This window comes from Epinephelus moara, chromosome 8, assembly GCF_006386435.1.
Source record: "Epinephelus moara isolate mb chromosome 8, YSFRI_EMoa_1.0, whole genome shotgun sequence".
In the NCBI taxonomy this organism is placed as follows: Eukaryota; Metazoa; Chordata; class Actinopteri; order Perciformes; family Serranidae; genus Epinephelus; species Epinephelus moara.
In genome coordinates, this window is record NC_065513.1 from 27,150,713 (window position 1) to 27,176,804 (window position 26,092).

At 41.6% G+C, this 26,092-nt stretch overlaps 1 protein-coding gene across 4 annotated transcripts in view; it reads right to left on the minus strand.

The window, feature by feature from the left end:
• Positions 1-26,092, minus strand: part of pde4d (phosphodiesterase 4D, cAMP-specific) — a 255,572-nt gene that overhangs the window by 131,370 nt on the left and 98,110 nt on the right. The window contains exon 1 of one of the 4 annotated variants that reach the window (XM_050050738.1): positions 5,964-6,364. The exons of the other annotated variants lie outside the window; for them this stretch is intronic. Within the exon in view, the coding sequence (XP_049906695.1) occupies positions 5,964-6,226 (263 nt within the window). The 5' untranslated portion in view covers positions 6,227-6,364. Of the gene's footprint in view, positions 1-5,963; positions 6,365-26,092 lie in introns of those variants that run through there. 4 annotated transcript variants of the gene reach the window in all.

Here is a 26,092-nt window from a genome sequence, read left to right on the forward strand (position 1 = left end):
ACCACTGTGTTTAGCTTGAGGTCCTCTACTCCCACACTCTGCCCTGCCGCCTTCCCTCGATCCCATCCTTCCCGCATTCATTCACCCATCTTCTATCATCAATCATTCACCCGGCAATCCATCACTCCATCATGTCCGCAGCCCTTCCAGCCATCCCCACCATAACTCCCCAGTCGGAGAAGAAGCACAGTTATCAGCACCACCAGTCAGAGCCACCTGTTCTCCCCTCGCTGAAATCCCTCTCTCCTGTTACATAAAGAGACACTTGCAATGTTGCAATGCAGCATCAGACACTGTTGTGCAACAGCATTAAAAATACCTCAGGGTCAGCAAGGAGGAAAGTTGAACACAGGATATCAACAGAGTTATTCTGGTGGAGCGAATACAAAAACTGAGTCGTGAGTGTCAGTCTGTCTGTCACTTGAAGGTGAGAGCACATCATTCAGCCATTGCTTTATACTCACTGTGCCTTTGTGAGGCTGAGAGCAATGGATGATCAACTTTGTGAGATGTTTTTCAATCGCACATGCAGGGGCATTCAAATAATGACAGCTATCTCAGGGTCTGTCAACACACTGTCATTATGAAGCAGACATGACTCTTGGAAGCGATTAACCTCCTGTCATACTGTGTCACAAGTCCAAATATGTAAGCATGTTCAAGAAGATGCTGTATGTGGGTACCGAATGTGTCACTGTATCTGAAAGACAGTGGCTCATACAGAACGTACAAATAAAATGCCACATGCATCACATGTGAGGGTATTATTAGCAACTGCTGCCTCCGGCTGACAACAAATTTGTACACACGACAACCATCAAACTCAGGTCGCCCTAAAATTGAAAACTTTTCCAACCATTGCAGTGCTAATGTGCCTTAGCTTGTTAAAAACAGCCCAAATCCTAAACATATCCCTTGATAGCAAAGCACAATGTAATACCGGGTCTTAAGTCTGTTGTCAACACACCCAGTTTTGCAGATACCCCTTTTAATACCATACAGAAAGCCACACTAATGCTCCTGCTGCTGTTGGAGGTAGTGCGGCAGCTTAGGGTGTAATAACACTGGCAACAATCGAATAAGAACTACCACACTCTGCTTAAAATCCTCTCAGCCAAATTAAGCCCAGCTCAAATATTCATAGCTTTCAAAATTCCATTATACCATCATCACATTTTGACAACAAATGGGACTGTTTGGAGTTAAAAATTCTTGCCCTAAAATCACACCAAACCCTTTTCTTCTTCTTCCATAAGATAGGAGCATTTCTATTTAACCAGTGTCCTATAAACCGAACACAACGTTTGCTTACAATAACTTCCGACTAGAAACCCCCCGTGTCACGTCCATATAGCCTATTGAAACTGTGCAGAGCAAACGCTGTGTCAATTGGTTATTTTTTACCCACCTTAAAAAAAATCGACACCAGTTTGAGCATACACTACATTTAAAATATCTTCACCGCTTCACCTTGCCATCACACAGCCCTTTCCAACAGGGAGTTGAAGCTATTCTCTCAAAGCCGCCGACTCCACTGACAAAAACGGTAACTTTACCTCACAAAATACAGGGGTTGCTTGTCTTCCGCTACTTTGATCAGTGAGTGTGTCAGACAAAACTGGAGAAACATTCCAAATATAGCACACACTTCAACTGATATTGACTATTTTAGGATTTTGGGGTCTTTTACTGTAGGTAGCTAAAATGTGTTTTGCTGCGGCCCCCTCCACAGCAGTGCATTGCTTAGCTTCAGTGGTGGTAGATTTGGTTTATCAAAGACGACCAGGTTTAACGACAGTATATATATTTAAATGTTACAGTTACGCTGAAAATGACAACAGAAATAAATACGTTTGCCTGTTTAACATATCTCCGCTATCCAAGTCAATTGCCAGTTGTCTCTAGTGGGATGTCACTGTGATTCGTTACTCAAGGTCCTTTGTTCCCTGGCTCAATACCCTCTTACTATGACCCAATGAGGAGTTCTTTCAAAGGGTTTAATGTTCTCAGCAGTGTTTTTCACTCACTGCTCAGTGTATGTTTCCATGGTTCAGTGTGCTGAAATCACCCACTTACAGCTCATAGCCTACTGATGTTACACTCCTCGAAGGATTAGCCTTCAAATTTGCAGGCAAGACAATGTTCTTGACTTTAGACGCTGATATCTCTGCTGTGGCTGAACAGATGTTTTCCATTCAAGCCACATTTGAAATGTCCATATCCCTTCCTTTTTTTGCAGTTTGAACTGCACAACTCTTACGATGCTAGTGTATATGAAGAGACGTAGAACCCTGGGAACAAAAGGATGGCCACCCATACGAACTATATTAACTGTATGTCTTTGTTAATAATTACAGCCAATCAAAATCATTCCGAGGGACGAAGCTAATCAGCATTAGTGATGCACCCTCCAAAGTATTCTCCAAGTGATTGTAAAACAATTTGTGAATGGTTTTCATGGTGTTGTGGCGATAAGGACAGCGAAGCAGTACATCAGGCCAATCTGTCCATGGAGAAGGATTGTCTTCTTAATGAAGTGTGGAGTGGAGCCACTGAGGGCTGTGTTTGTCACCAGATTTACAGCGCAGTGGCCCTGTGATTCCCTGCAGCTGTAAAACAATGAGGAGGTGATTGGAGTAAATTGCACTGCAGTTGTCAACCTCCCTCCTGCTTACAGCCATTCGACGGAGTCGCTCTCTCACAAACAAATTGTCTCTCTCCCGTGCCCTTGCTCACACATGTGCACACAAAAACACAGCAATCTTTCTGCTAACCTCCCACACTCTCTTTATCTCTGTCTGAGATTCTGTCTCTTGTTTTTTTTCCTCCAATGTCAAGACACAGGTACATCACCGACAAGTTACACAGTGATTAAGTGGTCATTGTTCTTTCTTATCGCTGTCTCCTCCCACTCCTGCTCTGCTATCTGCCCCAACAGCCATGATGCAAAAGCACAATCTAACAAAATGCACATTTTACATCCAGATCCGCACAGACACGAGGAAGCAAACACATTCCTTCTTTGTGTTTCATGTACAGAGATGTTTTCCGCAGCTCGCTCAGGTGAAGGCCAAACAGCATCAAACACTGACTGTGAAGAATGTGTGAGCGGAAACCAGAGAAGTGTTTTATTCAAATTCTGTAGCCAAGGAAAAAGTGAGTGTCAGCTATGAGGTTTCAAGAACTTAAGACTGACATTTGAAATAGATATGTGAAGTCTATTTGAGCCACAACCTTGCCCAAAACTAAAGAAAAACAAAATTTTTAAAGCATGGCTGGTATTATTTAGTCAAAAAATAAATAAATTCTGCAACTGCATTTTAAATCTCTGAGAACAGCTCTATATCAGAGTGTTGCTGAACATGCTTATAGATGTTGTGCCTATATGGCTTCTTTATGTGTTTTAATATCTATTGGACTGCAGTAGCATTCTTTAGCCAGGGGACATAATCATGGCTTTGCTGCAAAGACAATACCCTTGAGGCAAATATGACTTCTGATATTGGGCTATATGAATAAAACTGACCTGACTTGACCAGAGATGATAGAGTTGAAATAAAATCTGAGGATATTAAGTTTGTTTTCTGATGATTGGCTGGCTTCTGGCTCTCAGTCTGGCAGCATCACATTTAATTGTTCATTTTAATTTAAAATAATATAATTTATTTTATTTAAAATGCACCCGAGTTAGCTGAAAAGGCTTGTTTTCATCTGCAGTCCCTTAGATGTTGTTAGAACAACCAAACAACACAATATTTCCAAGTGATTAAACCACACAGCAGATGGCACAGGTACAATATGGGGCAAAAAAATAAAAATAGCACAATGACCATATTGCTTCTCAATAAACCATTTCTTATGAGTACACTTCAATAGATAATTTGATGGTGGCTCTCTAATTAGTTGTAGTACTGAAAGCCATTGATGCGACACATACAGAATACAGCCTGGCTACATGCAGTTTTTCCAAGTGGGATTGTGCAAACCAACATCATGCCAAAAAGCACAGTGAAAGTGGATCTCAAAGAGGGAGCAGGTGTGGACTGGTGAAACCAAATCAGTAGTTGGAGAGCCGTTTCAAAATGGATCCCCCTGCAAAGAATGACCAGGTTCCCTCCATGCGTATACTGAGCGCCATCATGACGGAATATGCTATGCAGCATTTCATCAAAAATTTGTAAGCTAACATTTGGCTTTTTTTCCTCATCTATAATAAATGCACCGTCATGCCGCCACTGCCACTTGCTCTTTTCACCCCTGCTGCTTTCGTCGGTTGCAAATATTCAATGAGGGGGGGACTTTCTTGAAAACCCGGCTCACTTGCCCCACTGTCATGCTGGTGACAAGGCTGAGCGTCATAACAGGGAAAATCCATTCCAAAAATGAAAGTGTCTCTGCTTCTTAATATGGAACTGAGAGAAATAGCTTTCTGCTTAAAGTGGCACATGGGAGAGCAATGGTGGTGGTGTGTGAAATTACATAATCTGAATTAACAACCACGTACGAGCCACTGCGCTTGCACGTACACACACAGACAGTATAATTTTGCACACAGATAATTAATTCATAAAATTTAAATTATAGAGAAACACAGGAAGCCGTGTGCCTCTAAAATAGCAAAAAGCTATAGGAGCTATGAGATGCTGTGTATCTCCCTGAGCTATTAGCGTCATCACTTTTAATAAGCAAAGGGAAAGGAAAAAAGAGCAGGGATGAGAGATGATATAATATGTATGTATTTATATGCAAAAGAGTGTAGGGTGGATGCATGAAAGCAAAGGAAAATGGGGGGATTAAGAATGGAGAAAGTGAGATGGAAGTGCAGAACATGAAAGGAAACTAGCAGCAACTGTCTGAGATCAAAAATTGAGATACAACACACCTTGAGGTGAAGCAGAGGAGGAACTACAGGAGATTAATGGGAAGTAGCAGGGTAAGGTATTTCTGAAATGTGAATTTATGTGTGAGATTACATGAATTTTTGAGTTACATCATGAGCCTGATCCAGATGCCAGGAGGAAGGTGTCTAATGGGAGAGACTGGGAGTAAAGGAAGTGGGACACATGAGGCAGGGGAAATATGGAGAGGGAAGAGAGAGATATATGAGTCGTAAAAAATGGAGAAGGAGATGAGAATGCTGGGCGGTGGGAGGAAGGGAAGGGGGGAAACTGAATTGGTTGAAGGGGAGGAAAAAAATGAGAGTGGGGAGGAGGTAAGAGGTGGGGGGGGGGGTGAATGGGGAATAGATATAAGACGAAGGGAGGGGATGAGGCGTGGGCGAGTGCAACAGAGGCTGATAGACAGCCAGGAATAGAAGACTAATTAATAGTCAAAAACTGCAGGCAGGCAGGTGTGGAGAGAAAACCACAGCAGGAGGGAAGAAATGTAGTGATGGATGGCTTCCTCCTCTACCTACCTAACAAGACAGGAAGCTTCGGTGTGTATCTCCTCACATATTGCACAATTGTATATCACACAGAGGTAAAAGCAGAGACGGCACGGGAAGAGGGAGGGCAGGGGAAGACAGGGGGATTGAGAGGAGTGTGGGGGGGGGGGGTTAAGAAATGGAGATTCAGCTGGACAGAGAGAAAGAGCAAGAGAGAAACTCATTATCTAAGGTGAGAAGAGGGTCTCCTAGGAGATTTGACATGAATAACCTGCACGGGAGATCTGCTCACGCACACTCCTGCCATCTCTCTTGTGAGAGGAAAGCATTCAAGTTAAACCGCAAACAAAGTTTAATTACTCAAATGGCTTATCACACAGCCACCTCTCTCGCACACAGCGTTCAACAAACACAGTCCCGACCTTGAAAGTTTGCCAGGGTGCGGTTCAGACCACGTCTGACAAAAGACAAACACACATATGCACTTTATAAGCCTATGCAGCTCCCCATCCACCAACACACACCACTGACAATAGCAATCAATCTCCCAGTCACTATCTCTGCATCCGAGTCTCACCATGTGTGTGCGACAGTGAAGCGCCTCTGTTTGTGGATGTTGTTGTTGAGCAGCATGCGGCGAAGCAGTCGTGGTGAGTTGCGGGGAGAGAGGCGGGGGGAGATGGAGGAGGGCGACCGCCGGTGTCCTCTTGGCCTCTCCGGCTGCAGCAGGTTCTCCCGCAGGATCTTCACCAGGTCTTCATTCAGGCCGGAGTGTTTGGGCATGGGGGGCACTGCCAGGGTGTCCTGGTGGGTCACCCCCATGCCTGCCTGCTGGGCCATGCCTGCCCCGGCTTCACCACCACCACCAGCACCACCGGCACCGGCCAAATGAATGAACAGTAAAGGCAGCCAAGATATGTCAGGAATAAAGCACTGCGCACGCTAAAATATGCGTCTTCTCTGTCAGAGTCCCAACGATTTCCTCAAATTTTAGGAATCTATTATATAAAAAAAAAAGAAAAAAAAATCCAAAAATCCTGTGGATGATGAACTGAAAACCTCTGCTGGTAATTCCTCCCACCAGCAGCTCCCTCTGTGCAAAAGCAGGGGATGTAAAAAAAAAAAAAAAAAAGACGAAAAATCCCTCTTCTCTTTCTCCCTTTCCGTCTTTTAAGGAGCCAGCAGATGAACAGAAGCACTGAGGGCTGCTGCCTTTGTCTGCTCTGCAACACTGGATGTCTGCTGTGAAAGTGCAAGAGAGAAGATGAGGGGAGGATGGAAGAAGGAGAGAGGGAGGGCGGTATGCAAAAAAAAAAGGGAATTCCGTCTATTCCAGCCCCATCTCCCCCAGGCCTGCAAGCAGCTCAACACAGTCCAGTGAAATTGAGCCCAGCAAGAGTTTAGCTGAACTAATTCAGTCCATTCCAGCCCAGATCACCCAGCTCTGTCTGGTAAAAGCCAACAGGGAACCTGCGTTGGTTCCTCCACATAAAAAAAAAAACAGCCCCAGCCCAGTATGACTCAATCCAGTAAGGATGGTTGAGTTCTGCTCCATCCAGTCGTAGCAATTTATCCTTCCTTCCTCTCCCTACACAGAGAGACTGACTGCTGACTGCAGCCAGTTTATAAGCTACTGATCCTTTGGAGCTGAGCAGAGCGTGAGCATGTGTGAGTGCGTGTGCGTGTGTACACAATAGAGAGGAGAAAAACAGGGAGGTATGAGGACAGATATGGTAAGCTTGAGTAACACTGCAAAAATGTTGCATGCATGCATGCGCTTGAGAGCCGAGGCACATGCATCTGTGAGTCTGTTGTCGGTGCAGCAGACCGCACTCAAAGCACCCATTAGTTATTGAGTAATCTCTATAAACAGATATTTCACAGGAATGCAGAATCTGTGGGCAATGAGACAAGATTTTGGCATTGGAAGCATTTGTAGTCGGAGTAGTATTGACGAATCACGTTTGAGCGGGCTTTGGTTGCATGCAGGTGGAAAACAAAAGAGGCAGAATGCATTGGCGGAAATCTCGCAACCCATTGGCTATCATCTAACGATGATTTAGCCTTTCATTAGCTTTTTTAAAAATTATTTATCTGCATTCATTTCGACATCTGTTTATAGAGATTAGTAGGCAAGACCAGGGCATGGCGGAGGACCATTGGCTAGACCAGAACTCCTGAAAAATTGGCCGCAGGCTAATCAGACAGATAGCTGATTGGTTATTACATAACCCTCATTCCAGACTCAGCTTGAGACGACATCCCTGGATGATAGATAAATGATGCATAAACCTGTAAATGCGCATTAGCACACATTTGCATTTCACTAACATATGCTCACATGCAAGATTAACTAGTTTCATGCAGCTAGCATCATATTTCTTCCAGTTTCTGGCACTCTCTTCTACCGTATTTTTCTAAACGAGGGTAGACATGCTGCTAAATAAGACACATTAGCTGCTGGATCCCCCCCTAGCCTTCTCCCTCCTCCGCCTAGCAACCAGCGGCTTATCTGGAATGCAGAGCGTACCTGCCTCTAACCAGCTTTTAGTCATTCTACTTTCAACTGCTAGACAGCCTTTAAAGCGTACCTCTAGGTGTCAACACTTTTACTGTACTATTCTTGTATATCAAGCTTCTACAAGTGCCCAGCAGCACACACATGCACATTATCTAATTCTTCAGCAGTCAAGGAGCAGCTTTAACCTGGCCCAGCAGCAACCCTGAGGTGTCACGATTTAGGCATTTCTTGTTGACCGCTGAATCATCCCAATGTAAAAATATACAAATAAATAAATTATTGGTCGAGCATATACTCAAACCTGAAGCTGTAGCTTAACATACAATAAGCTGCTCACCATCAAGGCATTCCAGATATGCAGTAAAAAAAAACAAAAAAACAGTGGAAATACAGATACAAACATAATCGGGGATCCCTCCAGCTACAGTCCACATTCCTTAGATTAAAGGAAACAAGACTGGGGCTGGTGGGAATGAATGTCATTATTTTTGCAGGTAGCGAGACATTTCATATTCAGCCGAAAATGTCAACCTGCAGGTGGCAAAAAATGAAAAGTCAGTAATTAGAAGACATGATGTGTGTTCTGAATTTTGTGCCAATTCATCTCAAGACATCCGACTGGAAAATTTTGAACTTTGACCTGCTGGTGGCACCAGATGAAAAGTCAGGCAATCACCGAAGTCCCCATCTCTGGGGACCATGAATGTCTGTAAAACGTTTTATGGCAGTTCATGTAATATTTGTCAAGGCTTTGGACTCTGAACCAAAGTGGTGGATTGATTAGCTAACACAATTGTTTGGACAACACCTTTCGTGTAATTTGTCCTGTACTCATCAGGTTACTAACACGTGTCTTTTGCTAAATAGAGAATACTATGAATACATTTTTTTCATCTAGTTTGAGTACAAGCAAGCACATGTTTAAAACCTAGCAGTCATTCACAAATACGCTAGCAACCATCTTGTATTTTCAGGCTAATCTATGCGCCCATTACATACGAAAATAGATAAGTCCATTTCAAATGTTGTAAACATCACTTTCCTCATACTTCTATGTGCCTGCTATGTTGGCACAGATACAGCCAATAGATGGCACTAGAGGGCAGAGCCAAAGTTGCACACAACAACAAACAATGCGACAGTGGAGGAGGTTGTAATGTACCTTTAAACTGAGGCGAACATTTTACACAGCATTGGTGTGTGAAGACATTAAAAACATTCCAACATGTGGACAGAGGTTTCTTTTCACGAGATAACCAGTTTGTTGTTACACTATTATCTAAATTTCTTCATCGTTTCCTACAGTCGTATCTCACTTGAACTACGCTGCACTGCCTCCACAACCTCTAGTGGTACTGTTCGGTTTTGTCCGTATCCGTGAGCTTTAAGAAAACGGCACAAATACGGGCGAAATGAACACAGAGTGCAGACAGAAGGCTTCTTCTCTGTATCTAATACTAATCTAATACTCGCACAAACAGCTATGGAGCAAACACTGGAACAAGATAGTGACAACTTTGACTTGGGTATTAAAGTAATTTCCATATTTGAGTACTAGCATTCACTCATTAAAAAAAAAATCGAATGTAAGAACAGGTTTTGAAATGAACACCCACACAAAAATGCAGGTAAGAGTTACTGTTAGCCACCTTTCTGCTCTGCATGGCTCTACTGACTGGTCGCCACTCTGCCTGTAACTTTAGATTGAATGGTGTCTGACTAGAAACATCTGTGGCTGCACAGATCTATCATTTTTGCCAAATGGATCTGTGCAGATATTCATAGACAGCAGTGACATCACTGCCCCCCATCCATATATCCACCAATATAAACTGGCTATTACTTAAAGTTGTCACAGGTCTATTCAGCTATTCTGCTAAAGTCTGTGTACACAGTGTGCATTCAGCAGCTTTATACATCCTAGATGAAAATAATAAGTCTACTAAGTCTAAAAATAATAAGCCGGTGTCGAAACACATGAGAATGAAACCCCAGTCTCCTGTGTAAAAGTCCTGTGGTTGACCCATTCACCCATCACACCTTATTACCTCTGTGCAATGTGTCACTCTTTATACGACGTCACCTGACTTTTTGACCGTACAGCTGGGAGTTTTTTCTCGTAAAGTTACCTTTTTAGTCTCAGAGGATATCCAAGACTGGCTACCACGAGCCTTAACCATGACCTCTTTGTCCTAATCCTTCCTAACTTACAAGGTCAACTTGACAAGTACTAGCCAATCATAGCACGCAATGGAATCCATAATAATGTGACTCAGGGATGGGTGTAAACAACCGCATAGCTGCAGTGTGACTAATTGTGGTGTGAATGGCAAAACCTGATGGGAAAAGCGCCATTGATGTAACAGTCAGAAGTACACTAGAAGAAAATAGTGAAGGTGAAAAAGAGACTGAAATTTATAGGGAAACAAAACCGTGGTCGGAGTACCCCTGCACACTGGTGACGCCCAGGTAAAGTCCTCGCCCACCACCACAAAGACTGCAGATAAAGGGTTTGATTCCTGGTGGCAGTACCTAAATAAACACAGTCGGTTATGTTTGTGTCTTTGTTGCCTCACAAGCAAGTCCTGCTGGTTGGTGCTCCCGTCTGCTCTCCAGTCTTTGAGAGTTGTCAATGCTTCACTTGTACTGAAGGACCACCTGCTGCTTTATACTCTTTAAAAAAGGTCAATTAATCCTGAATTTACAAAATCATTTTCAGTCAATTGGGAACACTCGCTAAAAACATGACATTTCTGAGGCTGGAACGCTTCATGCTTTGGCCTGTCACCGCCATCGAAATGCAACAGTCAGTTAAAGGCAAGCTGTGGCAGTCAGTCAGACGCTCAGCCATGACAGCAAGCTGTTGGCCTTCGTTTGACAGCTTGCAATTCATCATCACTTCACAATAGTCAAAGGAGATGAATGCCATCTTTGAGCAAACATTCTATTTGTTTTTTCTCTCTCACATGATGAACACACATCATTACTGTCATTCTAACCCACTCCTCTCTCGTACTTCTTTCTTCTCCTCCCCCCGGCTCTGCTACCTGTCTCACCGCCTGTCTCGTCTTCTCCTTTTCTTTGTAAAACATGTTTTTCTTAACCCCTCCCCATTGCTGCGCATGACGTCTATGTGCATTTCCCCCTGGTTACCAGGGGCAACATGGATGGAGAGGGACAAGTGTGGATTTGTCAAGAACTAAAGGCTGGAGGAACAAAAGCAAGAAAAGGGAAGCCAATCTGCAGGGCAAAACTGTAAATGCAGACACTCAGACCCGCATCACACAAACACTACAACACACACAGAGACACTGGCACATAACACTGGCATGCACTGACAACACAAATTAAAGCATGATGTGTACTGAGCACAGAGTTGTTTTTTTAATTACAATTGCTTATCTGAAAGTGTAGTTATTGATGAAAAATATATATTTTATTACAATCAAAAACAGAGGTAAAGAGACACATACTTTCCCCGCTTTTGTTCACAGGGTGCAGACACAAAGGCATGAACACCTGACAGTGAACTTTAATCCAGTGGCCCTCCAAAAAACTTCCTAATCCAATATATCGCAGTCCAATTGGATAAAAACAACACCTAAAGGCCCGAAAAATGAAAACAGAGATGTATCAACGCCTCAAGAGTCTCAACAAAACCTGAACATTATAAACTTCACAGATATAATGTTTTGTGTGGGTGTTGATGATAAAGTCTTGAGCCTTGTACATACGTACTAGCCTACAGGATACACGTATAACAAAGGTATGATTCATACCTGACTGGCAGACAATAAGCAATAGCGCAAATTGGCTAACTTCACCATGCACAGACGGAAACTGAAGACCAGAGTATTTAGTGTTGTTTGTATTCACCTTCATACATTATTCAGCTCTGACTCAGTTTTGACAAATGTTTGGTCCAAATCGCTTTCATTTCCCATTTCTCTTCTTTGTAAAACAAAACCTCCATTTGGGGAAATGAGAGGCGCACACTGTCCGCTCAAGTAATACATCAAATCTGTGTGTAAATCTGAGCTCATTGCCCACATTCTTGCAAAATATCGTTTAATCTTGACAGATTGGGTGGCTTTCTCCTGGCAGCACACAGCATGCTGTCACCTCGCAGAGCGCAGTCTGGAGTCTGCGTTGTTATTGGCAAAGAGTTCTCTGTGTGACACTTGACTATCAAATCAGTGCACTTAATTTCATATTAAGTCTAATGATGTCTAAGATGACTAAGATTTATTTCATGTACCAGTTTCTATAGTTACCACTTACATAAATGTAATGGTCTAGCAGACATATGAATGGTGAGAGGACAGTGCTGAAACACTATTGAAATAGTATTAAGTGGGAGGAGAGGGGGTGGCGAGCAGTTAAAGAGCTAACAAGTCGACCTGAAAGGGTGACTTAAACGGGTTTCTCTGCAGTTGGATGTAAACCAGAGTCTTTACAAGCCATTATATTAGTAACAGACAGGAGGCATTCAAACAGTAATGCAGCTCTGCCTCCCTCAAGTGGACATCTTCTACCACTGTGAGATTCAGGGACTGGTCCAGGAAACAGGCACAGTAGTTACAGCTGGTTTGATGTGTGAGGTTTCTCTTTTTCTTCTTGCATTGTGATTTTTGTACTCTGATACTGCTGCCTAGTAGTCATCATTAAGGTGACACCATATGATCAAATGAACATTAACAATTAGGCAAAATCAAATTACCCCAGTGCTTAGCGGACAATAAATGTTAAAAGGTACTGCAGAGAGACATAAATAGTGCTGAACTAACAAGTTCCAACTCACTCAGGTGTGCAGACTGCCATTTAAAATGTTCACAAGAGCTTATCATGCTTTCTGTGGAGGCCTTTTATTGAAAAATCCCTGTGCATTTTAAGCTAAACAGCTCTACCTCCTTCCAAATAAACTGGTAAAGAGTGGGCTGTATATTCATGAATAAATCTCAAGGATTCTTTTCTTTAAATAACTCTGCAATCAGCTTCTCAAATCTTTGATTACAACCTTCTTATGCAGATTTTGCCACAGTTGCTGCAAGGAATGAGGCAGAACATATTCACACACATGAGAAAAGTTTGAGGGTATATAAAAAGCCAGAATATGCTGAAAAACATTGATTGGTGGTTCCAATAGCCCAAGATGACGTCCTCAAATGTCCTGTTTTGTCCACAACCCAAAGATATTCAGCTATAGGGTCACTACGAAGTCCCGTCTTCATGCCACGTTTGCCCCAGTGTGTGATTTTAGACAGCCTGCTGGCATCGCGCAATAAAAAGAGACCTGATGGACACGCAACAGTACTGGCCTCTGGTGCGACATATAAAAGACGTGTCAGCAGCACTGTCTAAACAATACCAAAGGCATTAACATGGCAATAAAAATAATTTACTGTCCCTGTTATATGGCGGCTTATCTTGTCCTCTGCTCAGAGGGTAAGGAGCTCCCAGACCTCACTGTTTTCACAATTAACAGACATGTTTGGCCATTGTTCTTCTTTGAGTTAGCTGCTAACTGTTTGCAGATACTTTTTAAATCTCCCACTGTGGGATACATACAAAACACGTTGTCAAAACGTCACAACCATGCCACCCATGATCTCTTCCTGTCGGCTGTCCCATTTATACAGATCTCATTTTAAAGCTTTTACTACCTCTGATGCCACCTAAAGGCATCCGTCCCCCAATTCTGCAATTGTACCGTTTATACAAAATGGTGAGGCGGAATGATGGTGGGAAATTCCCACTTTGGAGAGGCAGTGTAAAAGAGGCCATAGAGAAGTAAAGAAACCAGAAAATATTCACATTTAAGATGCTGGAATCAGAGAATTTTGACTAAAAAAAAAATCACTTAAATTGATTGACTCGATTATCAAATTAGTTGGTTAATAATTCAATAGCTGGCAGACAAGTAATCAATCAATTGTTGCAGCTCCAACTAGGTGCCATCCACAGTTGCAGTTGCAAGAATCCCCAGATATTTGGTAAAAAATACAAAAATCCACTATAAAAAATATTCAGGCTTGCAGCTGCTGTTAGTCTTTGCACTACTACGAAAAAAATATATAATTTAGTTACATTACTATTAGTTTAAACTGATAGTAATACAAGACTGTTACTATTACATATTTGAATATCAATTCTAGCCATCACACACTCTTCATTCACACTGTGACTGCTGACATTATGTTTGGCTGCAACTAATGAGTATTTTCATTGTCAATTATTTTCTTAATTATTCTGATGTTTGGTCTATAAAATGTTAGATCAGTGTTCCCCAAAAAGCCCAAGATGACATCCTCAGATGTCTTGCTTTGTCCACAACCAGTAGATATTCAGTGTACTGTCATAGAGGAGTAAAGAAACCACAAAGTATTCACATTTAAGAAGCTGGAATCAGAGAATGTTTACTTTTTTTCCTTCAAAAAATATACAGCCTGATTAATCGATTATCAGATTAGTAAACCATTAATTTAATAGGTGACAACTTATTGACTAATTGTTGCAACTCTTTATTCTAGTCAAGTAGCAGGAGTGTGGAGAGTGCCTTCAGAATTAATTTACACACTTAGTTAAAGAGCTAGATCATACTGTTTCATGTGCTGAAACATTATCATACAGTTTTTCTCGTGTGCTTAAACATATTTGTCCATTCAGAAGTTACAAAAACAGTTCACACACAGGCCTAAACCTAAAGTTGTGGCCAAAATGACTGTTTGCAAAAGACTAACACTCTCAAAACATTTTTAAAAAGGCAGCAAAAGTCAATATTTCCATCAATTAACACAACTTGTGGTCAAATTAATATATTCTTCAATCAATCACTTCACAGTGGGCAACAAAATAGATAATACGGGTATCAATATAATCCAGTTCAACCCTACTTTGTGCTATAAACCTGTGCCATTTGTTGATATTTGCAAGCATATCACAACTGTTGAAATACTGTGTTTAAAAAAAAAAAAGCTTTCTTCATTTATTGTATCATTAATTTTTACATGCCTTCGGCCTCTATGGCCAATGCTTGCAAGTAGCAACGCAGAGGTGTGGAGTCTTTCATAGATGGATGAGGACTGATTGCTGATCAGAGTTGTCATAATTACACAATCTATTTCTATCAGCTGTAAATAAATGTTTTTACTTCTGTTTAACAAAGTTAATCCAATTGAGTTTTGGGTCTTCATGTGAGATCTGTGTTAATGGTTTTGAAAAAATGTGTGAAACCAGTGAAAACATGTTCACACATTAGTGCGAGAAGCCCTCTGCTGCGCTGACAAGGTGATGAAGTGAATCTCAGTTTCATTAAGTGTAAACACCAGCAGGTTCTGGTGGAGAATCAAATATCAAACACAGAGTTAGTTCTATGTATGTGTGACCAATAGATGGCAGCATTTGTGTAGGAATATTTTCTAGTAAACAGAAAGTGATCAGAAAGATGTAGACCATGACAACACACTGGTTGATGTAATCCACAAAGAGATAAGTTATTAGGTTCCCAACCTGCCAAGCCCAGCAGTGGCCTGACTGTTTATGCAGCAACACCTCTGTTAGTCTTTGAGATGATTGCTCAAGGGCTCGTCTCCATCTTAGGCCATTCCTCCGAATCTCAGTTAATATCAACTGTCATTTTTAACCCAACCACGCAGTGCTGTTAAGAATAACTGTGTTTTCCTCCTTTTTCAGCAGTGACATTTTTCTTTATAGTTTTAACATTTACAGAGCTCTCGCTTCGGATGACTCACAGCCTGCGGTGAGAGCTGTCGGCCCTTGTGAATGCAAAATGAAGCCGGTCCACTCCTCTGAAAAATGAAAACAACTGTAGATAGAGTGTGAATTATGAGCGCCTCTCGCAGGTTTTTACGAAGGACAGTGTGGTGCAACAAAATGACATAAGATGTGGCAGCAATCCTCAAGTGAACCGTCGCTGCTCGACATCACAAGTTGCCGTCGCAAGAGAGAGAAACAGGAAACTGAAGGGATGCATGTATGTGTATCAGCAAAACAAAACCCTTTGAAACACACTTGAAAAGCACTGAATTTGGAGATACAGTACACCTGTTCTATTCTTGTTTTTATTCATGAAGTTTTCTAGTTTTGTTTGCTAGATTCGGAAACTGTGGACCGCAAGCACATCGTCTATCCCCGTCTCCCTTTTTGATTCTCCCTCTACCTGAGTAAAACTGATTCCTTAACCTACTTTTCCAGTTTGTTTTGGTTCCTCTACTTCTACCTGCTATGCTTCCTGTCCCGCATACCCAATTACATCTTCCTGCCGACCTGTACAGCTGCTCTCTCGGCCACTGTGAGGTTATCTCATGGACAGTTAGCTAGCTGGCACAGCTGTCACAGTGACCCTGACAGGGGCTGTGGTATAATTCCCTCCCTTCCATTGATGGTCAAAGGTCACATCCTTCCAGCTCCTGGCCTGAAAGCACACACACATATGCACACAGATTCTGGCACATACTAGAAGATGGATTACAACTGACAGGGTGGCTGTGATAGAGCTAGGTTATTCTCTAAATAATAGGCAGCCAATGTTACAGTTGTAGATGCGTAGATCTAAAAATCAGATGGGTAATTAGATTCCTTCTGCCTGTGGGCACTAAGTAAGCCATGGGTTGTGTTTTCACATTCATCATTATGACATCAAGTGCGCTGAGGCTTTCTAAAGCCAGCAACGGCCTTATAAAAATCTGATATCATACACTAATCCCCGTGCCTCACTTTAAAAACATAACAGAATCAGCAGAAAGAGAAGATAAGGCAGCAAAAGATATATATATATATTCCAAGAACACAAATGTGAGGTACAATTAATTTGACAACTGTCCTGTTTGGCGCTGTAATTCTCAAAACGTTGTGAGCCGTAGCCAGTGTGCGTCAAGACTAAATAATGACCCAGTGAGCCAAAACTTCAGGGAGTCTTCAGTTATTACTGGGTTCACTGCCAAGGAGAGAAGTAATATAGACTCTGGCTAGGATCCATTAGAATACTCTGCTGGAACGTTTGATTAAATGTGTGCATGCTGTTGAATGGCAGCCTTTGTGTATCTGTCTAATGTTAGGTTGCATTAATTTTGCAGCGTGGCAATAGCTGCTTATACTGAGCTCTGAGTCTGATGCGCACACGGCCTGCCATGATGAGAGGAAATGGGCAGGGGAGATGCAGAACAGAGGGACGGAGGAGAGCGAGGGAGGGAAAGGAGCGGAGCGGCTTACCAGGCGAGAGAGAGGAGCTCAGAGCAGGCTGTAACTGACGCAGGGTGACAGTGAATGGAGGTGGATGAATACAAATGACCACAGGGATAAGGAAGAGAGGTTGAGAGAGGACGAGGGGAGAGAGGAGGACAGGAAGATCAGGGTAGCTCCTGAAATAGCCCGTGGTTATACACATGGTGGCCCCAGGAAGGCTGAACCTGGTCCTGTGTGTCACATTTGTGTGTGTTCGTATGCATTAGCAGAAAATATGAGCTTTATTAATTTGGTAGATGAGGGAGCGGAGGCTGTGGTTGTGCATTTTTATATGCATGTGTGAGACAGAGAGAGATGAGGAAAGGGATGAAAAGGGGGGTCAAGGTACTCCAAAGGTTAAGATCATGTGCTGAATTCAGTTTTGTACTTTTATGATGGTGAACCACGCTTATAATGCTGATGACCTCTCTTCCTCTGTCTCTAGATCTCCTTTTAAGGAAATTAAAAAACAGATAGCAAGTTCTACACCTCATGGGTGTACTTAATAAGAGAAGTAAGTACGTCTCACTGTAATTAAGCTCCACTGCATACATCCAATCCATGCACATACATACAAAAAAGCATCTCAAGCAAACACAGACAAAGAAATGAGTCTCCCTGTCACGAATAGTCTGTTAAATGAGTTAAGAGAGTATCATAGCATGGCTCATTGAGAAGGGGAATGACACGGGGGATGATGCTGGGATTTGCAGATATGGGTGTGGAGTAGCCACTGATGCATGATGAGAGGGGAATTACTCCTCAAAACTGACACTGAATAATTAATAAGAGAATGAATGCTCATTTCCACTTTTCAAAATAACACCTGGAGTTGTTAAATATTCACTAGACTTCAAAAAAGTGGAACTTTCTAAGAGATGTGGGGACAACTACACAATCCTTGTAACAAATTCTGAAAGAGGTGGCAATTACATCATAGACGAAGAGCACTTTGCTGCAGCAGGACCGGGATAAGGGTAAATTACGGATGCACGAATATAATGACAGGCATGGAGTACATACAGTAAGTCTAAGCACAGATGGCCAACACAGACGTTTAATGAGTACTCCACCGATTTAGCATTGCACTCCTGGACAGTTTAAAAACCAGCACTGTCTTTTAAATTCCAAGCATTGCTCCTTCTTGATAAAACCTGGTGCCTACATTATCTAGAATGCCATTCAATCACCAACAGTTCAGTCAGAGATTCCAGTGTGCTATGCTAGTAGCGGGTAACGTAGCCTCGACCTGCTAACCTTTCTTTCTAACTCCACACCCCCAGATTCCTTTTACTTTCAGACTTGCAGTCCTCAGAGCCAACAGACACAAACTCAAATGGCATCACTTTAGACAATTTATCGGACTACTCACAGCTCCCTCTGGAGCCAAAAAGGCTTTATACAACTCCTTTCACATATGCAGTAGTTCTCCCCAACACCTTCTAAAAGACCACTTTCACAGAGGACATTTTGAAATGTGACAGCTTCGGTTTTAGGGTCCTACAATTGTGCATCACTGTGACGGCTTACTGGTACACTTGAATGGAAAGGGGCCACCGTTAATGTCATTAGTAATATCTGTGCTTTTTCAGTAATGAAACGATGAAGTGTCCGTTTATCAGATTGATCTCTTCATTTTAACAATGTATTGATTCTTATCCTCCAGTTAAATCTTTAGTGACTGAACAGAATGCTGGGTTGCATTGCAAAATAGCAAGCTGTCTGTCTAAGCTAATGATGGAAACCTGTCCAACCAGGCAGAAGAAATAGTTGAAGTTCAGTTTCCAATCTAAGAGCCAATCAGTGTTGAGTTCTGGCTCATTATCCCGTGATTTAAAATGCTAATTTCCAATTTTCACACCTAACTCGATGGATTAAGGGTTCATTTTACCCAAACCAGAGGTAGTGATTGTGGGAACAGTGGCAAGATGAACCAAGACTGTTTTATTTTGTGTCTGTCAAGTTTGAGTAAAGTAGTTTTACAGTGTGTTAAAATGGTCATTTAGCTAGTCTTAGTCTGCAGGAAGAGAGAAACTTGAATAGTTGTATTTTTCTGCTTAATAAGAAAGATAAGTCAAATTAAACTTCTTTAAGACTACTTTTTTACACAAATATATGTCTAAATAATGGTGTATATATAGTTATGAGATAGTTGCTTGAGAGAGTTATGAGAAATGAGATAAAGGGTTACTAAAATAATTTCTATTGTCCAAATCAGTCCAACATTTTCTATCTATCTAGTTTTTCTCACTTAAATAAAAGGTGTACTTTGCAGTTAATGGACAACTTTACTTGTCTATTTTAAATTAGCTGCATTGATATCAGTATATAAGACAGACGATGTTTTCATGTCTCTTTGATTGAATTTTAAATGGACTATCCTGATCCTCTAAAGACAGCTGTGTCTGTTTCTTCCATGGCCTGTGGGCCTGGACCTAAAGTAAACCGACTCTCAATAAGCAGCTGTTACATTATTCATGTTAGCACTCAGGCTAAACTGATGATACATGTTCTCAGGTTTGGTACAGAGTCAAACCTCACACAGTTTTACTGCCCAGTTCAGCCACCAGCTTTTTAGTGCCTCTTACTTCTCCAGTACGCGGACAGAGAGAGCCAGAGCGAGGACCTTGAATCCCAAGCAAATATATTAATCTTTCACACACCCACGCGATGGTGTGGCACATGTTTTGACACCAGCCAAAGCAAAGCACTTCCATCAACAGTTTCCAAAGCCACAGTGGCATAACAAAGAGCACAGTGGAAGACCACGGGAACGGCTAAGTGATGGGAATAAATAGTGAGGCAAACGGGAAAATAAAAAGTTCAAAGATATTTTCTTTCTGCTGATCTCATCACAGCGGAGAAAATGAGAGCAGTCAAAGAGACCAACATCAATTTAATGCCATTCCCTGGGAGACTTTATTTCGCCTTTTTTATTATGTAGATTCACTACTTCAGTGCCCACATTTTAAAGTTCAGTTTATCTATTTAAAAATGCAAAGATGCCCTTATGCTGGGGAATAGAGTCCCTTTTTTCTGTTATTTGTTGTATTTTAATTGAAAACATAGTCATTAAAATTTCAGATAGGCTCACTATAAAAATGTAATTGCTTCTTGACTCCCCTCAGATTGCTGCGTACATTCTTCAGATATCCAACAATAAAATGTGGATGAAAAATCGACTTTGTTGGCTGAGGTAATTACTGGCTCTATACAAGACTACAATAGTTCATATTTCTATTTCTATGACATCTAATTTGTTATTAATGGTAGTAATTTCCTGTAACAGACGATGGACTTTTCAGATGGAACATCTTGTTGTTGAGGTAGGAAAAGTACAGATACAGAAAACAGTGCAGGAACTACGGCTACTGTGTAGATTTTTATGCACATTAGTATGATGTGTATTCACAATGAAACTCAATTTAGTATTTGAGCGATCCAACCACAGTCCTTTTAAATCAAAGTACATGCTCACTGTGTCTGTGTTATCATATCTAAGCAACAGTATTTCCAATGTGTATATGCACAACCAAGTACGACGGTAATGTGGTAAAGAATGGGATTTCGTCCATGTAAATGTACCCACTGAAAGGTTTTTATGGAAGTTTCAGCCACTTTAGACCATGTTAATCAAGCTCTTGTGTATATATATGTGTGTGTGTGTGTGTGTGTGTCCTATGGCACTGTAATTATACTGAATGAAATTCTACAAAGTAATGATGCAAGCACCACGGAGGACATTAGATGCAGAAATATGCATCTCTAGTAGTTCTAGTCCAATGTTTGTTTTTTCAAACTTTATTCATTAGCTTCCATTACTGAATGACGAAATGTCCCTATCTTAGTTGCTCAACATATTCCCTGCCAGGTTGCACAAAAAAGGAATGAAAAATAATGATTAGGCTGGCTGACAATTTAATCTTTATTTTTTCTCTTCTCTCGCCAAATGAGCCAAACAAATTTAATTTTCTAAATCGTATTAACATTTCTAAACAGAGGTCCAAGTGTTAATGTATGACAAGCAGATACGCAGACTGTAAAGACAGCTGTGATGTCTGAGGTTCATTAGTATGTAGAGCTGTACGTTGCCAAAATAGTTGCCAAATTACATTTTGTGCTTTTGAATAATTGTGTATGGTTGACAGGCATGGCATGCACAAGCAAAAAAAAAAGTGACTGAGCCTGCGGGATATTGGGAAGGAGAAGAATGTTTGCTGCCCAAGTTACTAAATTCAGTGTGGGATCATGATCAGACTGCTTTAAAATCAACAGCAATCCGAAAACATTGCCATGCAGTCTGGCTGCCTGGATATGGGCGTCATTTAAGTTCACAGTACAGACATCAGCATTACTGTGACAACTGAAGTTAAAGAGCTAGACTTAGACTTAGCACACCAACTGTAAGCCCCTTTTTTTTTTTTTTAACTTACTGGGAATCCCCATTGGAAGCAAGACATGAGCAGCTCATAAGCGTCCTGTCATCTCATCCACACTGACCCTGACGTCTAGCGTCTCAGCCAACTGTTGACAGCGGCTCCTGGGGACGAGTGGACAGAGCTAACGTGCCTTCGACAGGCTGACTGACAGCAGACGTTTTTTTCCATTAATTCATTAATTCTATTTCTCCGCCCACAGCAGCAAGTGATTGGCATTTGCATGTAGTGCAACAGGCTCACAGACAGACAGGGAGCCATGATCAATCAATACAGATACAGTTACTGAGTTCAAAACACCTTTTCAGTGCAATATTTGCAGTGTTGTGCATGAATATGCTAAAAAAGCATCGTTCATTAAACGTGCTCATCAGTTTCTGCAGCTTATGAACTTGAGTATGAGCATCGTTCACTCTCCTGACAGTTAACAATGCACATTTTACAGCACCCAGGGATTTATGGCAGAATAAACAGCTGGGTTTTCTTTTCTCGCCACCCCCGCTGACTTGCACAAGTCCAAAGGAAGATGAAATGGCACATCAAAAAGACTTTAAGTTACCAGTAGTTTGTAGCTGCACTTTTGAAGTGGAAGAGGAACAATTCTAATAGCTTGGTTTGACAGCTCCTTGTAATGAGCCAAAAAGTCAGTTGCTTGTAGTTTTACCCACCAAAAACTTCACTCTGTAAACTGCGTAGCTCTGTGACTCCGTAAGGTGTGCATCTCAAGGAGTGAGTGTGGATGGATATATTAAACAAAATGGAAGCTTGTTTTTCATTGATGGACAAGTGGTGGAAGTCAAAAACGCTTCTTAAAGCTAGAGCTGTAGTCAACCAAAGAAAATCTCGGTCAACTGAAATTCTACCGTCTCTTCAACCAATCGATTGGTCAATAGGAAAAAAAAAAATCGACATGCTATCTCAAGATGAATTTACAATAACTCAACTGAGTGCACTGTATCTCTAACACATCGAGACAAACAACCATTCACACTCACATTCACATCTAGGGGCAATTTAGAGTCACCAATTAACCTGCATCTCTTTGGACTGTGGGAGGAAGCCGGAGTACCCAGAGAAACCCACACTAACACAGGGAGAACATGCAAACTCCGTATAGAAGGGCTCCCCAACCCGAGGGTTCAAACCCCCCACCACGGGTTCGAACCAGGAACTGTCTTGCGGTGAGGCAACAATGCTAACCACTGCGCCACCGTGCCGCCAACATAATGTTACAAACATTAAATATCTCTGTAACGCTGCATGCGAGAGAGAGACTTACTATTTTTAGCCCAGAAGCCTAAGTTGCTGCCACCCCAACAAGGGGTCTGGAGACTTAGTAAAATAAATCCATAGTAAAAAATCTGACACTGAACATCTTCTGTGATTATTTATCCCTTTCCTGATTTAAAATGAGAGCTGAAAAATGTTTAACTTCACTCACTTTCACCAGCAGTCCAGTCACAGTGGAAAGGGGGCGGGACAAATACCACAAAGACCAACTATCACATAGGACAAATACAAGTGCTGAAAAACAACAACTGCCATTTTCAGCTGGGAAAAGAAACGCTTTGGTGGATACACAGCTTTATTAAGTAACACCAGCGACTGTCCGATTGGTTGGTTGAACAAGAGCGGATCAACAAACCTATCAACCAATACATCTTCAGTGTGGACTGACCATGAGGATAAAATGTTATAACAGTAGCACTTTGGCAGGTTAAGAAAACAGGACAGAAATGCAGATTAGAACTGATCTGCAGATGTGATGTGAATTCTAAGGTTTAAAAACAACATGCAGTATGGACAGTTTTTACCGTGTTATATCTCGGATACAGGAGGAAAAAGACAGTCACTAAAACACTGGTTCATTAAAGAAATAAATAAAATAAAAGCACACTGATAATTAATTCTCACAAAAACAGCACTGACGTGTCACATGGGATTGTCTTCCATCTCAGCAAATAATTAATCACCTGGAGGAGAGCTGTCTCTGTGCTGTGAAAACCGGTGCTGAGATTTCTACAACACACCAATGGTGTTCGGTATCCCTGGTGATAAATGTGGTATTCTGGCAACACTTTAAAGCATAAATATTTCAATTCAGTAAATTAAACCCTGGGGCAACATATGGCACTGGCTACTGTATGAACAGAAAAGATGATTAAATATAAATATGTTTGCTGTGCTTTGCTCGCACAGTTCAAATAAACTGAAAATATCTGTGTTTGCAACTTAACAACTCTATTTCATAGTCACAGTTTATCGCATATCATCAGCGTTTAAATATCAGCAAACATGTTCGTCTGGTGGAGATGCATGTTTATGTAATATTATAAGCCACGGGGGAACTAATGCAGGTCCATGTGCTGATACAGGAAGCAAATTAGGTGAGCAGTACTTTCAGATGATTAATGTTCCAGGCAGAGGTGTTTTATTATTACAGTATAGCTTGTTAGTATTGTACAATTTTCTGTTGAGTAAGCTAAGATTAAAGTGTCTGTTTAAAATGTGCCGCAAACAAGATGTAATATAATAGAGGGCACTTTGTGTTTAAAAGTTCATGGCTGTCGGCACAGCTCCATCTTATTCCCTATTGCACTTCTGGCGGTGACTTTTTTCACGTCATACGCTCACAGAAAAGTGTTCATTTTTAGTATCTGTGAATAAATAAAGACTACCTGTACTCAGTATTTTCATTCCAGCTTCACCTACAGCGCATGCTCTGTTAGGGAAGTATTTGTGTCTGCATGTGAGGAAGATGGATAACACAACACCGTAAAATGTCGGGAGGTCACACAGTCGTTGATAGCGTGTTATAACCGCTGTCAAGAGCAGATAATATATGAAATGAAACAATCGGCTGGATAGAAGAAAACAAGCTTTCCTCCACCCACTTTTAGATCATCATATTTCTCATGAGGCAGAAATATGAGAAAGTAAGTAATGTTTATCTACTGCAAGACTGAGCATCATCAACTCTTCCAGGATACTCTATACTGGATCTCATATATGATAACATCTTGGAGTCAGCATAGAGGTTTTAATCTAATTCCAACCACACATGCTCACTGCAATGATAGCTTTGTATCAGCTGCTGTTTGCTTTTCCACAAAGCCTAACAATATCTGCTCTAGCCCCTCACTCCTCAGAGCTCCAGAGTACAGCATCATCCACTCTACCCCCCACTGTTCCTCTACCCTTTCCTCCATCCTTGTTTTCCTCCTAACATGCGCTGCGCTGTTCATGCGGGTCCCAGAGGACGTGGCTGGTGTGACCCTGTCTCAGTCTGACGGTGGCAGTGGGGAAGTGGGATGGGTCTCCTTGTCCTCTCCACTCTGCTTCCTTTACAGAAACATGCTCAGTGCCTCCATGCACGTGCCATCTCCTCTCTCAGATGTGCAAAAGCCATCTGCAAGCACTGAGTAATTAATGAACATACCTGCTGTGCTCTTGTCCTTTTGCTTTTGAGCTGGACTAAGGTTTGTTTGCAGCACTATGATGTTTTCACAGTTGGACAGTGACACGTAAAAGACACGAGTTGACTTCTGAATGTGTGTCCGTAAAGATACAGGTGCGAATTCAGAGAAAAAGAAAACCATGGAGGTTAAAAAGAGCAGAACTCATGGCATCACATTGCATCATATCACTGGGGCACAACACATGCTCAGGAAAATCTGGTCTGCACTTTCCAAAAGGCTCAATAGTTGGCACAGTATCATAGAACTTGGGGAAAACTGGTCTGTTTTTCTGAGGCGTCCACAGTCCAAAATATATTTCGAAAGAAAGGGTGAGAATTACAATTCTGCGATTACTGAAAAGATCCTTAATACAAGACCAAAAATATATCAACCGTCATCTATTTGAGCGTACCCAAAAGTTCTGTCAGGTCCAGCACACCCAAGGAGGCGCACCCAAAGCACACCTGAGCGGACACCAGTGCTTCATCTATAGTGCCATCTGTTGTAACCCTCCTGCCTGCTATGAACAGCCTTGAAGAAAACTAAATGGAACCTGAACCTTTGGCTGTGACACCTCTTAAAACTGCACCTCAGTTACCACCAACTCTCTGAGGATGCTAACAATATTACTGTGACAGTGTGTGTCTATTAGGGGTGGGGAAAAATCGATACTGCATGGTATCGCAATATTTTTGTGTGGCAACATCGTATCGTATCAATTTGTTTTTATTATATAAATTTTTAATTTTACAAATACAAATCAGCTTTTTCAGTCCACTAGATACATTTCGCTGTAATAAAAATACAGTGAGATGAACAGACTGAAAACTTTACCTGATGAGATAAAACAGATGTTGACATTTTTCCTTTTGGGACATAATTTACAGTTGAAAAAAGGTAATAAATCACAACATATCGCAGTATATTTTAATGCAATAATATTGTATCGTGACCCACCCATAGTGGCTATTGGCGCCATGCATGCATATTATCTAAGGCAAATAGCACAGGAGCACCGATTAGAGGTGTGGGGTTCACCCTTTGCGGT